General features: G+C 33.9%; 1 protein-coding gene and 1 non-coding gene across 5 annotated transcripts; both read left to right on the top strand.

Annotated features, from left to right (window-relative positions):
- Positions 1-7,306: 7,306 nt before the first annotated feature.
- LOC132175185 (squamosa promoter-binding-like protein 6) lies at positions 7,307-13,085 on the top strand. Of its 4 annotated transcripts, none has more exons than XM_059587050.1 (5): positions 7,307-7,502; positions 8,196-8,748; positions 9,472-9,608; positions 11,018-11,902; positions 12,735-13,085. In XM_059587050.1, the coding sequence occupies exons 2-4, from the start codon at positions 8,240-8,242 to the stop codon at positions 11,884-11,886; spliced, it is 1,515 nt and encodes a 504-aa protein (XP_059443033.1). In that variant the 5' UTR covers positions 7,307-7,502; positions 8,196-8,239; the 3' UTR covers positions 11,887-11,902; positions 12,735-13,085. The 4 variants fall into 4 exon arrangements, with proteins under 4 accessions (XP_059443033.1, XP_059443032.1, XP_059443030.1 ...); XM_059587049.1 differs by having other exon boundaries at positions 7,308-7,502; positions 8,223-8,748; positions 11,009-11,902; XM_059587047.1 differs by having other exon boundaries at positions 7,308-7,502; positions 11,009-11,902.
- Positions 13,086-14,066: 981 nt separating this feature from the next.
- Positions 14,067-14,138, top strand: TRNAD-GUC (transfer RNA aspartic acid (anticodon GUC)). Its single transcript has one exon. It is a non-coding gene; the product is annotated as a tRNA-Asp (tRNA).
- The last annotated feature ends 2,076 nt before the right edge of the window (positions 14,139-16,214 follow it).

Here is a 16,214-nt window from a genome sequence, read left to right as displayed (position 1 = left end):
TAGTTTTGGGCAAAAAAAAGAGAAAGAAAAGGAAATGAGGGCGAGAGGAACGTGTGGCTGGAGAGATTTGTAAATATGCATATGATCGGATCTTGTTTCTATTTTTTCTTTTCTTTTCTTTTTTGTTTCCTTCTCCCTTCCCTTCCCTTTCCTTTTTGCCAATACGGTGTGAATAAATAATGAAAATAAATAAATAAATAAATATGGGTGTGAGTTCATTCTTAGTGATAATCAACCTTTAATATTCCTTTGCAGGAAGAATGAGAGCAAAATTAGCGTACCCGGCGTCGTCTCTGGCGTTGTCTTTGGCGGCGTCTCCGGCGGTAGATTGGTGGCTGGGATAATTTTGGAGAAAAATATGAAAAGGTTATTTTAGAGGGTGTTTTGTTTTAGGTATTCTAGAAAAAAAGATTAAGTGGAACATCATATTTTTGTTAGAGTGTTCCACGCTGATGTGTCACCTTCTTATTTGAGGGCACAAATGTCTTGATTTGTGCCAAGACCTTATAGAAGTTATTCTCCTATTATTTAATCTCTTATAAATGTTATTTTTTTCTTCTTATGTTAATCTTTCATTTATATATATATATATAGAATCTTTCAAATTTCATTGATAAAATATTAAGATCATAACAATTCTTATATCACATAGCATAAACATGATTCATTTAGGGTATTTTTTAGATGGATAAACCTTCTATCAGGTCCATATGCAAAAGTGATGTTTTATAGCATCCAATAGAAGGTGTATACATCAGCTAGTTACACCTCATAGAATAGGAACAAAAACATTGAATTTTTTTCTTTCTCTCCCACTTTCTCTTCTTCTCTCTCTCCCACCATTCACCCACCACATCTACTATAGCCGCAGTAGCAACATTCACAGCTGGGTCACGGCAAGCGGTAGCCCTCTCTAGCGGATCTCTTTAGGGTGATAGAATCCCTAAAATGTTAACCTTCATTATCTAGATTTTAGTTTTGAATCAAAAAACGAGTTTTAAGGTATTAGAAGCGAGTTTTGAGGCATTAAAAACGGATTTTGAGGTTGGGTTTGGCAGAAAAGTGGCCAGAGAGGGTGACCCACGGTGTGGGTCTAGCCGAACCCATGGCATGAGTCTGGCCTAGGTCTTGCCAGCTAGGGTTTTTTTTCTTTTTTCTTTTTCTTTTTCTTTCTCTTTTTGATTTGGTATGGTTGTTCTATCTTTTATTTTTTGCATTTCTCTTAAATTGAAGATGTGTCACATGGTAATTGGATGCTGTAAAATGGCTGGTTTATACCATGACCTCATAGTAAGAGCTCTCTTTTTAGATAAATTCTTGAATCAATGCGCCAAAATAGATCATACCTTAATTTTTTTTTTTTTTTTTACAACTTCAGCCGGCTAAGTTTATTGAAAGGTGCAATAGATCATTTCATTGGTTTACTATTCAAAATTGTGTCATTTGTTAGTGCTACATCAACATTTTTGTCACTTCACATTAAAATAATAATTTAATTAAAAAAATCACATCTTAAAAAAAAAAAACAAAAAAACAAAATTATGACGAAAAAAAATAGAGGTGTGGCCAAGAGTGGCGTTGCCACCCCTAGGTCATATAGGGTGGTAGCCAGGGGCGGAACTAGAATATTTAGTTTGAGGGGGCAAAAATTAAAAAAAAAAAATAATAAAAAAATAAAAAAAAATAAAATTGAACCACCCCTTGTCTTAGGGGGGGGCTGGGGACCTCCAAGCCTAGAGGTAGTTCTGCCCCTAGTGGTAGCTGGCCACCCCCAAACTCCCATGGGAGTGGCTTGTGGCCACAAAATGGGGTTGGGTTTGCTTACGACCACTCCTATACCACGTGAGGGTGGTCGCAAGCCACGCCCATGGGTGTTTGTGTCTACTCCCATGGGGTTTTTGGGGTGCCTAGCTGCCACCTTAGAGGAGTTGGGGGTAGCAGCATTTCCATTGACCATCCTTTTAATTTTTTTTTTTTAAAAAAAAATTTAATTAAATTATTAAAACAATATTATTTTAATGTGATGTGGCAAAATGCTGGCTTGGCAATAACAGAGAGCACAATTTCAGACAGAAAATTAGTGAAATGATCTATTGCACCTTTTTGATAAACTTAAGCCATTAAAATTGAAAAAAAAAAAAAAAAAAAACATTTAAGGTATGATGTGTTTTGGCCATTGACTTAAAGATTTATCTTAAAAATACCCATTCATTTAATTAAAACTTCTTATCCAATAACTAAAAAAGTTTACAAACTAAATTTTCTTATTAATGAGTGAGTGAGTTTTACGATTCACTCTCTTTAATTAATATCTAAAATGAAATAAATTCTTATTGTTGTATAAATTTAAAATTCTCTCTCTCTCTCTCTCTTTGGGTGTTGATGGTGGAAATCCTTGTAAGAAAAAAAGAAAAGCACAATGACAGGGAAATCATTCTATCATCTTTCCTTTCTTTTTTTTTTTTCTTTTTTTTAGCTTCATTCAATATTAGTCTCTTAGTGAATAGTAAACGACAAGCTCAGAAAAACAAAAGAATAGCGAACGACAAAAATTCTAATTGCCTTTCTCTCCTCCCAACGCCTCAACCTAATCGTTGGACAGTCAGAAAGTGCAACTGGGACAACGACTTAAGATATGTTCATTTCATAAATAAAAATATGTCGTTTTCTCCCAAAATGACCGCCAAAGACAGGACAGTACGTCGCTAATATTGTCATAATATGTCCCGTGGACTGTCAAGCCTTCTTATTAGTTTTTGCTGAATTACAGAGGAAAGGACAATCTGGAGCAGCAGGAAAACAATTTTCTAAGTAATTAAAATAATTGGAGATTTTCTCACCAATATATTACATTTTTTTAATGACTTTAATCAGGTTGTAGCATAAATTAAATGTTTTACATCTTGTAATAAGAAGCAAATACATAAGTTTGAAACACCAAAATAAAAATTATATAACATTTCACACTAAATAATTCTCATTATTTTAAAAAACTACTTCATAGACATAATATTTACTAACAAAATCATATAAGCGAGTCACTGTAGTTTGTATTTGTTGGTTTTAGATCAATACTTCGGTGTCAGAGACTCGAAAGTGAGGGGTGAGCGTTATGTTAGAATAAATAGAAATATCAATAGATAAAATGACCTTTATGCCCCTAAAACATTTATAAAATTCTAAATTTACTCTTAATTTTAAATTAAATTTATTTATTTATTATTATTTATTTTTTTAGGATTTAAAGTCAAATGTTAACAGTGGGTTAGAAGTTTGAGAAACATTTGTGAAATTAATCCAAAAAAATAATTCATAAAACTTGAAAATCAAGATAAAGTTTCCACATATATGAAAAAAAATATTTAATAAAATTCATGCAAAATTTTCATATTCAAGGTTGTTGGGGATACAAAATAAATAAATAAATAAAAAAGTTGGGGGATAAAATCCTTACTTTTTTTTTTTTTTTTTTTGGGGAAAACTTCATTAAGGACTCCCAAACTTCTACCCGTTTTGAAATACCCCCCTGAACTTCAAAATCTCTCAATTTAGTCCCCTGAACTTTCAATTGCTCTCAATTTGGACCATTCCGTTAGTTTTAGCCGTTAAAAATTAAAAAAAAAAAGACCAAAATATCCCTGATTTTTGTTTTTTAAAAAATAAAAAAACGTTTTAGAAGTTGGAATTTTATACAAAAGTTAGGGGTATAAACGCCATGTGACGTTTAAAATTTGACGGAGGGGTCCAAATTGAAAGCAATTGAATGTTCAGGGGACTAAATTGAGAGATTTTGAAGTTCAGAGAGGGTATTTCAAAACGGGTGAAAGTTTGGGGGTGCTTAGTGAAGTTTCCTTTTTTTTTTTTGGTTACAAATATGAACAAAATGTCACCACATACCCAACTTTGACACCTATTGCCAGCACATAACTTTTACACGTGTGAGCACTATTTTGACACAAGGGAAGAAGAGGAGATCTTCTTCAACTCCCACTAGGAGACCAAAATCTTTCTCTCTCTCTCTCTCTTTCTCTAATGCATTGCTGGTTCACTTGGAACCAGAAACCACTTCCCCATTTCTCTTTCTCACTCTAATAATGATCATATTGACTTCAGCATCGGATGACCTATAGCTTCGACAGGACATCTTTTGACGTCTTCATTATTTCATAGGCACATTATTCTCGTATCGGAGCCTCCCACCTCAACTTAACCACAAAGAGACTGTTGTGATAACAAATCTTAAGAGTATTTTCAGTAACTTTTTCATCATTTTTCGTACACGTAAAGATTTAAACTACTTTTTATTTTGGATTAAATACTAAATACTCTTTTGAAATTTGATAATTTTATTTTTATCTTACGGGGTTTCATTTTTATCACAGGACCTCCTGAGGTTTTGATAAAGGACAAAGTTAATCTATCAGTTGACCGTTAGGACTGACACGTGGACCAATCAGATGTTGACACTTGGCACATATTTAATTTTTAAAAAAAATTAAAAAAATGTATATTTAAAAAAAAAAAAAAAAAAAAAAGAAAAGGAAAAAAATTGGGGGGCCCTTTGGCCATGGGGGTGGCCTGGCCACCCCCATCTAGCCGGATGGGGGTGGCCAAATCCACCCCCAGTACCCACTGGGGGTGACCGAAACTAATAACTCAAAATATTTTTTATGTCAAAATATATCTCAATAACTTTCCTTAATTATTCTCTCTCTCTCTCTCTCTCTCTCTATATATATATATATAAGAGAAGAGAAGAGAGAGAATCGTAAGACGAGAGAAAAGAGAGAAAAAGGTTTTTTTTTTTTTAATAATCATAAGGTTGGGTTTAACTATAGCGATCCTCATGGTTGAGGCTTATTTAAGAGCATTCCCAGCAGCTTCCTCATCATTTTCCCTACATTTAAGGATTCAAACTACTTTTTGCTTCCATATGTCAAAATATACCACAATAACTTCCCGTAATCATTTCTTATATCATTAAAATATTTATTTTTTAAATTATATTATACGTATGAGAGGAGAGAGGAGAGAGTAGAGAAGAGAGAGAAACGTTTTTATTTATTTATTTTAATAATCATAATGATTGCAATAGTGGAACCCTATACTTTGAATTTTACTATAGCGATTTTCATGGTTGAGGCTTATTTAGGGAATCTGCGGTGAAATATTTTTTACAATTTTTGGACATATTTTCTACGCATAAGGAACATACTCTCGTATTAGGAATCTGCTAAAAATGCTTTAAGAAGTTGATTGTGGAACATTTTTTATAATTTTTTAAATATATTTCGTGGAACAGACTCCCTATGCTGGAAATGCTCTTAGACTGTAAAATCACACCAACAAAGGTAATTATTTTAGTTATGGTTAAAAGCTTATCTAGTTCAATAAATACTTGGCATTAAATTTTGAGAGTTAATAATGTAAGAGTTGGGAGGACCACGTGTACGTGTACGAGTGGTTGGGGTAGAGAGTTGGCGTCCCATTGAATTTTTTGTTAGGATTAGGAGCTTTCGTGCTGGCAACACAATGATGAGTCACATAGTCGGTGCAGTAGGTTTGTCATGATGCGCTCACCTCCTTCTCTGCTTCTCCCAGACTAGGCCACGTGGACACGCGCTATTTCTTCACCACCAGGAGATTTACACGTGGCATTCAGCACTCTCTCCCTCCCAATGCTCTAGTGCCACCTTGTTACCGACAATTCATCAACACGTTGTGTTGAAAGTTCAAACCAAATAATTTTTTATTTCTTTTAGGTATCTAAAAACGTTATACCAAATAACATTTGACACGGTAAAAATTTTTAAAAGTATTTTTTAAAATTTTATTTTAAAAATTGTTAAAATGTATTTTTAGCAAAAATTTAAAAATTAAAATTTTGTTGAAAAGTTTGTTTAGAATTTAAAAGTTCTATTTCTTAAAATAATTATAATTCCTAAATATGTTCTCAAGCATCTGAACTATGAGTCATCTTTAAAAAAGCCTGACAAGTGTGACACTTTGATACATTAAACTACAATTTTATTGCAATTAAGCCATATTTCTGTCATTCTTCCAAAAATTTCCTCTATTTTTTTTTTTTTTATAAAAAAACAAATTTGTAATTAAAAATGAAAATGAAAATGAAAAATTTCATACAAATTCTTTTATATTTTAGTATTTAATCAATTTTTTTTAATAAATTCATTCTTAATTGAAATAAAATAATAATTTAATATATGAGTAATTACCTTTTGTCCTAATGGACTATAGCGCCTTGACATTTTTCTTCTATGAACTACCAACTATGACACCTGACCTCATCAAACTACAATTTTATGACAAAAAGCCCCATTTCGTCAGTCAAAATGGTTAAAATTGACGGTCAACGGTCATGTGTAAGTCATGTGCCATTTTAAATTTTTTTACTTTCACTTTTGCCCTCATTTTAAATTGTTTTCATGTGTTAGATTAGGGTTTAAGAGGGTATAAGTGTCATTTTTTCGGTTTGAAGTGGGGGCAAAAGTGGAAGGAAAAAATTTAAAATGTCACATGACTTGCACATGATCGTTGACCATCAATTTTAACCTCTTTGACTGACAAAAGTTGACTTTTTGTCATAAAATGATAGTTTGATAAAGTCAGATGTCATAGTTGATAGTTCATAGAAAAAAATGTCAAGGCGCTATAATTCATAAAGGCAAAATGTAATTGGCCCTTTAATATATCTAAATGTTAGACGAATTAATTTGTAGGACATTTTTCAAAATGATTGATAGTTGATAGATATGGGGCATAACTATATTTAACACTTTAATTGCTATTGTTTGTTGATTTTCAAACAAAGATGTGTTTTGTTCCCCCACCCAATGTTAAGGATAGGGATTAGGGGTAGGTGAGCTAACCCCATTTGCTTCCTTGAGGAGAAAAAGTAATTCCAGTAACTAAAATTATGGGCCCTAGTGATCCCCAGTCTCTCTGAGAGAGACTGAGAGACACGCGCACATGACAAGGATAGGGACGGTTTGTTGTAGCGTAGCCGGGTGTTATAATTCTAGCGTGCGGCCTGTCTTCTAGATCCCAACATAAATAGAGAGCCGGCTTTTACTGTGCAGAAACAGTAATACTAGTTCCACATAATTACTCTCTGGTTTTTTACTTTTTTTACCATTTTTTTTTTTTCTATTTTTTGGAGAATATAGAAAAAGGGTTGTTGAAATTATTAAAAAAAAAAAAAAAAAATTAAATGACCTTTTTCCTTGTCCTAGACTCTAGACTCACTGTACTACTATGAAATTCAGTGTGGAAAGTATATATAATTCCCTGCTCACTCAACAGCAAACAAGGCAAAAAGAAGTTAAAAGGTGTTCAATGTTGGTTCACCTTCTCACTTACTTTCTCCTAAAATAGCAACAACAACCTCTTCAATGGAGTTTGGGATGCACTAATCTCTCTTTCACACTCTGGTCTTCTGTCTCATCCCCACACTGCAATTCAACTATTGCACATTTACTTTGGTAAAGCAAACCTCTCTCTCTCTCTCTCTCTCTCTCTCTCTCATATCATTTAGGTAAATTTTTAGTTTTTCCTTTTTTTTATTTTTTATTTTTTATTGGTGTCTGAAGTGTGTTCATGCTTCTGTTTTGTACCTTTCCACTGATTAAGTTTTTGCATTGAGCATTCTGACCTCTTTCCTGATTGAATTTCAGGTGGGTTTCAGACCCTTTTTTTTTGTACTTTTTTTTTTCTTAGTTATCTGGGTTTGGTTTTCTATAATGGGTTCATTCTTTCAGTCTAATTGGTTTCTCAGGAATTGAGAGTTCAATTAATATGAAGCTCCATGGAAGGGCATTTGTGACGTTTTTCTCATTGTGTTGAGGTTGGCTTTGTGGGTTGTGTACAGTGCTTTACAAGATTATCCGATGTTCATAAGGCTGAAATAGCCGGCAGTTAATAGCTAATCGCCATAACTGCCGAACTGCTAATCGTCTAAGTCGGTCCGGTTAGCGATTTTTTTTTTTAACACTCAGACAGTTGCGGTTAGCGGTTTTAGTGGTAGCCGCGGTAGCCGCCTTTTCACTGTAATGTTTACCCATATTTATTTATTGTATATGCAAATTAGTGGATATGGAAATTAAAATTCAACCTGTTTTCTAACTAAAAGTGTATCACAGATTTTGTTTCTTTTCATTTTTGTGCATGAACTGAAGTGGGTTTGTGTGGGAAATCGTTAACAGCGATTCTGTTGCATGATATGGAATCTTGGAACTTCGTTTCTGAAGGGAAGGGGTTTGCATCCGATGAAGCAATAGTACCTACAAATTCTCTCCTGAGAAGCAAAAATGGCTTCTTGGGTTGGGAATTGAGAACATGTAGTTTTGGCAACAACATGTTTCTCTCAAGTCAACAAGATGACTCCACTTCGAAGCTCTCAAGCTCTGTGGTGGACTCAAACAGCAGAGATTCTTCTTCCATTGATTTGAAGCTGGGGCGGCTTCCTGATCAGAAAGATGACCACTTTTCTAAATTTTCAAAAGGAGTTGTTCCCATTTTAGCTTCCTCTGAGTCATCTAGACCTGCAAAGAGAATGCGAGCAATGGGGGTTTATTCACAAACTGCCTTCTGCCAAGTTTATGGCTGCAACAAGGATCTAAACGCCTCTAAAGACTACCACAAGAGGCATAAAGTTTGTGAGGATCACTCGAAGACAGCCAAAGTTATTGTCAACGGCATTGAACAGAGGTTTTGTCAGCAGTGTAGCAGGTAAGTTATGTTTTATATGTTTTAAAGCTCACTTTCCATGTACTTTTATGGCAGCCAGAAGGAGCATTGAGGAACTTAAGAGTTTGTTGGACTCTATATATTGTGCTTTATTTCTCATTACAGGACCTCTTGACATTTGTTAGGTTTTATGTGTGTGTTGGCAAATTCTTGTGTCAAAACAATTTTTTGGGGCTACGCCCGACGGAGGACGATAGAGTCTTACCCGATCCACGTAGAAGAAGCGATTTGCATGGATCCAAGTTTGCTTGACAAGGGTAAAAACAAACAAAAGAACAAAAACAAAAAAATCTGGATTTTTAAATTGCTGTTGTTCTTGCAAACACCTATTCACCCTCTCCACTTGTTAGTTTGGGTCAATTGCATTTTCCAAAATTGAATCCCCTCATTGTTTTTCACAATTTTTCTTTACCATTATCTTTGATTGTTTAATGTTTCCTTCTTCCATCAGAAGATAGTATTTTATCCATCCAAACCTCTTAGGTTACCATGAAGGCATATTGTTTGAAGTTGTTGTATCCTAAACTCGTTAAATTCCTATAACTTCGATGTTGTATGGTTGTCTTATGTTGATGGTTTGGACAAGCTATATATCCAAACCTACACTATGTGCATTTTGTATGACATTTAATCGTGTAAGCCATGAACTTGACACAATTATAGTGTAATCATTCTCATTGTTTCTATTATGTGCACGCCATTCAGGTTTCATTTGCTGGGTGAATTTGATGATGGTAAGCGTAGCTGCCGTAAACGCCTTGCTGGCCACAATCAGCGTCGCAGAAAGCCTCAAGTGGGTATTCACTCTGGAAGGGGCGGGAGATTGCTTCAGTCATATAATGGTATTAATGAAACATCCTCTCTAATTGGTTCACATGAATCAAACTTTGGATCTTCCAACTTAAATTATATGACTACTTCAGTATTGCATAACTATAATGGCGTGCAGAATTTCATAATAAGAGATGACATTATAACTTCTGGCTTTTGCTCTCCCCCTTTCTTTATCTCTAACGAAAGAGTTGCGAGAAGCCCAAAACAGAACAATGTCATGTTTATATATCCAATAAGTTACGGAGTAAAAAACAGAAAGCTAGAATGTAGAGGTACAAGGTTTACAAAACAAGAAATACAAGTAAGAGTAGAAAAGGGAAAGATTAGGAACACGAAGGTGTGCTGAGATTATGTGCAGATCAGCAGGAGACCGACCGTGAGACGAGCTTGAATAAGCTCCATGAATTAGGGAAGAAGGGCTGCAGCAGGCTGCTGTGGGGTGACAAGTCGGCATGAAATCTGGAGATCTTTACTGGATGCTTTTGCTAATTTTTCATGCTTGATCTGAGGGTCCTTTTGGTTATTAGCAAGCAGCTCATGCAACTCATGTTTATCCTTAACATCTAATTCGTCACTTTTTTTTTTTTGTGTGTGTGTGTGTGTGTGTGTGCAGTGTTTAGTCACAATTTAGTTGATTTTGTTAAAGTGTAGATTAAGTGATTAAATTTACCTCTTTCTATGAGCTTAAGCTCTTGGGATAAGTTGTAATTTAACATATTTAGTTTCTTCAAAGAACTTTAACGTAAATAAATTCCATTTCTGTATTGTTACTCAAATGGGTGCCAAACTTACTCAAACTAATGAAGTATCAAATTACCCTATTTCTTTGACATTGAAATAAACATCTTCCTTCTTTTTTTAGATAAGTAAACATCTTCATAATAAAATGTCTCCTAGGTGTAGCAACCCAAGCTTCTTAGAGTTACTTCACCAGGGTCTTCTTTTCTTCCTTTATTTCTGTATCTGGTTTCTCTGCTCTAGAAAGGTTTTTTTCCATTGAAATCCATCATTCCTTTTCAAACTCAGGCATACAATCTACTTATTAAATGACAGACTCTGAGTAAATTAACTAACTAGTTGTTGGGCACTTAAGGTTGTGGGAGCTAGTATTACAAATCATCACTTGTAGAATTCTATTTTTATGTTACCTTCTTCTAATTTTACTGATATGGTAAAACTTTCCATCGTATGTTACCTACTTTTATCATTGACAAATTAATATTTAGGACATCTTTAGCAAATTCCATGACAACAGCACCCTTTTGTTCTCTAAAATTTCCAAGGATTTCTTGTTTAATTAGTGCTATATATTTATTTCTTGTAAAGACTGATTCACGAGTCCCCATTGGTACTGTTGTAGTCTTGTTGTATTCTTCAAACTATGTTGTTAACGTTTTTAACTCTGAAGGCTTTGCAGATATCAGATCTGTGGGAAGTTCTTTATCAACAACATCCTTTATTTGCCAAGAATTTCTCCCTCGTGGCCTTTTGCATCATGAGAAATATGGAACTGATGACTGGTGCAAGCCTATAAAAGTTGAAGATGGGACTGACTATAGGCCTCTGTCAACAATTCCTGTTACCAATGGGAATCTGCATTCAAAATCCCTCCTCCCTCATGATATTGGGAAACATTTCGCCACATTTCATGACAATGGAGCTAGTACTGCAACAGGAAGCACTTTTTGCGAGAATACAAGCCAATATACAAATGATGTAGGATGCCCAACTTCTAGCTCGCATTCTCTTTTCCAAAACACCCCATTAGCAAGTGAAGACTTCAATGTTTTCGATGCAGCTTCAACCGTTCAAGGATTATCGACAATTTCGGACTCCGGTTGTGCTCTCTCTCTTCTGTCATCTCATTCACAGAAGTCTTCAAGCCATTCATCTGGAATTCCCATGGCTCATCCATTGATCATTCCAGGTAGCCATCCCCATTATGGCATGAGTCGAGTCTCTGAGAACTTCAGAGGAATAGCCTCACAGGATTCCTTAAGTGGAGTGTCAAATAAGTTCCCTTCATCAGAAATGAATGCTGCAGAAGAGAATCACCTTGGCCCCATACTGATATCTGATAGTAGTGGTCCTGTTAACTTTGAAATCACAGATAGGATGTTCCAAAGGTCTGATTGTTTGAATTCCGACAATTGTCATTCCTGTGAAAATGGACCTACCATGGACTTGCTTCAACTGTCATCACAGCTCCAGCGAGTGGAGCATCAGAGGCAATTCATGCAGATGAAGCAGGATAATGATGCCTTCTGTTGCTTGCGGATCACTTAAATGCTCAGAAAACAAGGTATATTACTTTGCCCCTTAGAAAGCCAAGTTTCTGTGTTTCTACATGACATAATAACCTGAGATTTCCTCATGAAAAAGAAAAAAGAAAGGAACTTTCTATCTTTTCAATGTTTACTTGTAAATTTATATGCTGTTAATTGGAAAGAAGGGGTTTGTGGGCCTATTGAAGCTGTAACAACACATCAGTTAAAACTAACCATGATAAACATACAAAATATGCAAATAATCAGAATGCTAAAGAACCATTGTAGAATTAAATATAATGGCTCAAGCTGATGAACAAAGGATCCACTTTATTCATGGAACAAATAAATGTGAGTGCATTATTTGGGTATAATTATTCTATTTACGAGATGTTTGACATGAGAGAAAAAAGAGCTGTGAAGAATCCATAGCTATTATATGCTATACTGCTTATATAGGCACTGCATGGATAACATATTGGCAATATCCTACAATACTAATTAGTAATTGGGAAGTGAAAATATGTTTTTATTAATATACTGTTAAGTACATTGGCATCATCACACCTATGAACATCAACTACACAAGCATCAAGAAATTTGGTGATGCCTACCACCTCTAGTCCTGCCATCTCAGCTGCAGAACATTAAACCATTTTGTGGTAAGAGCAAAAGGCAAACGAGAAATGTAAGTTACTATGTTGCTTCCAGAATGATCCTTTGGAAAACAATTTCATAATTTTTCCATCCTCTGAAAAGGTGTAAGTGTTAAATTAAGAAATATATCTTACTGTCACAAGTGAGCATTAAGAAATGCACCATTCTATGGGAGTTTTACTAACTTTAATACCTTTTTTTTTGGCTTAGAGACTGAATGGTTGCACATGTATCCAGACAAGGAGAAAGGTGTGCTAGAATGTGGCAGGCTGGAAGAAACCTAAGATGGAAGTCTTCAAGCCTGACTCTGTTAATTCAATTAGGAAGACATTTTTTAGAGTGGCTTAATGGCTTCAAAAATTATATGTTCACTTGTATATGAATTAGGTGATTCTATAATCATTTGTAACCAAATCATGCTCCCTGAAATGGTCAAGGTGAATTTAAGAAATGATTTTTCTTCAATTATTTTGATGAGGGATTCAGTGTAATGAACAAGGACAAATATTTCAATTGAAAACAAGGCTGCATTCACATGCCAGAAGAATGGAGCTAATCTCATCTGCTTGCAAGCCTTCACATCTACTGGGCATCTGCTTTAATGCTTTCCAGAGAAGATCTTGAAAATCCAAAGCAGCCAAACCCTTTCTTCCTCCAAGTCTCCAACGGTTGCAAGAGGGTGGTGTAGGGTCCATAGCTGGATCCTCAGCCTCGCACATGGCGAGACTTTTCATCTGGAGTGGCTTCATCGGGTGGTGAAGCAGCTCTGACACCTTCGCTACCCTAGTGTGTTCGTCCGTTGGTTGTTGCCACTTAGTCGGTGCTATCGCCAATTGGATCCGCTCCCTAAGGGATCAAGATCTTCCACAATTTCCAAAAAATTGTAGATTTTTAAATTACATTATTTGAGAACGGCTAGATATAAACACTGCATCAAAACATTAAATTAGCTCACAATCTTTTTGTTTTGGCATATTTTCTTCTTCTACTACTTCTTCTTTTTATGTTATTTTATTTTTTATTTTTATTTTTAAGGGAAATCTTAGGCTTTAATTGATAATAGGAGAACCTTGCTCAACAAGGACAATATTGTTAATACAAAGAGACTTATCTTCTCTCTAAACCTAATCGGACAATTGAAAAATAGCTAATTTAGCTAAACTATGTGCTGTTTCCTCCCTCAAAGTTAACTGAAATTACACTAATCATATTATAGGCTTTAACAAAAAAAAAAAAAAATTCAATAAATTCCACGATATTATATATAATTGATCTTGATACCTTCACTTGATTTGTATAAGCAATTAGAAACCCACATATAATGGTGACAAAAGGTAGGGTACCAATCAATTTATTCATTTTTTTGATACTGGGAGTTTCTAGTTCAACGGACAAGGTCATGAAAACATTGGTGACACCTATCGCTATAGCGGACACATCTGCATGTCATACTTTTGTGAACTCCTTAATTAAAATTAAACTTTCTAAAGAGAAATTGTGAATTAATGTTATATATTATTAGCAAACTAAAAGAGCAACAAGGTCGTTGTAGTATAGTGGTAAGTATTCCCGCCTGTCACGCGGGTGACCCGGGTTCGATCCCCGGCAACGGCGTTTTACGTTTCTGTTTTGTTTTTGTGAGAAGACAAAACAACTGAATAAAAACCGGACGTCCATGTAGTGTTTGCCTGTTTGGTAAGTATATTTATTTATTTATATTTATATTTTTTTTTCTTTTCACATTTGGTATGACAAAAAATTGTAGTTAAATCAAAATTATTTTTTAGTTTCGGTAAAAACTGAAAAATAGTTTTTCTTTTTTAAAATCGTAAACTATTTCTTAAGTTTAAGTTTTTCATTCTTATATTGTCAGAGTCAGTTGGATCTCCACCAGAATTCTGTAGAGGCCAAACAATAAAAATGTAAGAAAGATATTTTACTTCGAAACAAACATAGCTTTTAATTGAAATTTTGATCTATCATTCATTTCTTTTTTTTTTTCTTTTTTTTCTTTCATAAACTCCAAATGAGATTCCCCCAAACATGCTTATTTTTTGCCTAATTTTTTCGACAGAAAACATTTTAAGGTGAAAAAAAAAAAAAAAAAAAATCTTCCCATTGCACGTCAATGACACATAACATGTATGTGATTTTCAAATACCAATCATGACAATTTCAATATCAGAGGATTTAACATGAAAAATATTATATACCACATTTTTATCTTACAACTATCTTATAATGTTGACGTGGAACCAACCTCTTAATTTTTTCTTTCTTATATTTATGTTGATATACAATAATTTATTATTAGATATCTGTAATTAAATTAGAAAAGATTATATATTACATTTTTATTTCACTATATTGATATGACATTGTCAATCAGCTTTTGGACCAGACCTTATTTTAAAAAAAAAAACAAAATCTAATGACTAATTTGTAATGCCATGTCGACAAAGTGGGATAAACATTGTAAAGTGTAATATTACATTTCTTAATTCACCTCACCTATCAATGCTATCATATTTTCTCTATAACTAGACCCCTATGTAACACATTTCTCTTGTTGTCTCTTGTTTCCACTCTCCTATTTTTCTTAATTTTATCATACATTTCTACATTGAAACAACCGATGATTTTTCAGTCTGCATTGTTGTCATACCTCTTGTCCATGTGTGAGAGAGAGACATGCACATAAAACACAAGACACAACTAGAGCTTATCAGCAATGCAAGACAAGGAATACCAATAAAAAATCTCTCATTGTTGAGGCAAGTTTTTTATTGTTTCATTTGATGGCACAAAGAAAATTCTTCATTGGGGCGTTTCGACAGAGGAAATCTTCAAATATTATTTCGTTTAAAGAGTAATGTTAAAAGGAGAATTAGAGTCTTCTATGCGTCTTTTCAAATATGATGTGATTTTTTAAATTACTATTGAATTTGAGATGATCATTATTGAATTTTGATTTGTTAGTGATTTTAAAATCATACAAATAGGACTCTAGTCCTCCTTTAGGCGCTAAACCTTAGGCAGTGTGCACACTAAACCACAACCTCAATCTTTAAAATACTCTCCCCCTTTCCATTATATAAATGGTTATACAAGAAAAGTTGGATTGGCGGTAATTTTGTTAAGATTTTTTTTTTTTTAATGCTACTTTTTAGACTCGATTGTGATCATTTGTAAAACTTGTATACAAAAGTTGAGAATTGTTTTATTAAAAAAAAAAGAAAGAAAAGAAAAAAAAAAAAAAAGCAAAAATGAACATAAAATTTATATATATAACTGAAGAACTGTTTTATTTCACAAAAAATGAAAATGAGCATATTTTATTTGTTGTAGATGGAAAATTAAAAAAAATAAATACAATAGTACAGACATATTATATATTGGGAAATAAAAGAAAACCATGGTTTTTATATAGGTTTTCTTCCCTGCCTTTTTTTTTTTTTTTTTGGATTTTTTAGAACAAATAAATATAATTCATTCCCTGATGAATGCCGATCGAGAAGAAGATTCTGCAAACTGTTAATGTTTAAATGATATTTTCTGCAACAGTATTCCTTAGAGAAGAAAGATTAATGGCCAAAGAAAAAGAACAGCCACCACCAACAATCCTTGTTAGATTTAGGTTGCAATAACAATTTTTGGATTCTATTACCCTTTCTGCAATAGCAATTTTGC

This window comes from Corylus avellana, chromosome ca3 (genome assembly GCF_901000735.1).
Source record: "Corylus avellana chromosome ca3, CavTom2PMs-1.0".
NCBI lineage: Eukaryota > Viridiplantae > Streptophyta > Magnoliopsida > Fagales > Betulaceae > Corylus > Corylus avellana.
Note: the sequence above shows the minus strand (reverse complement) of the source record. Positions and strands in the feature narration are given on the sequence as shown.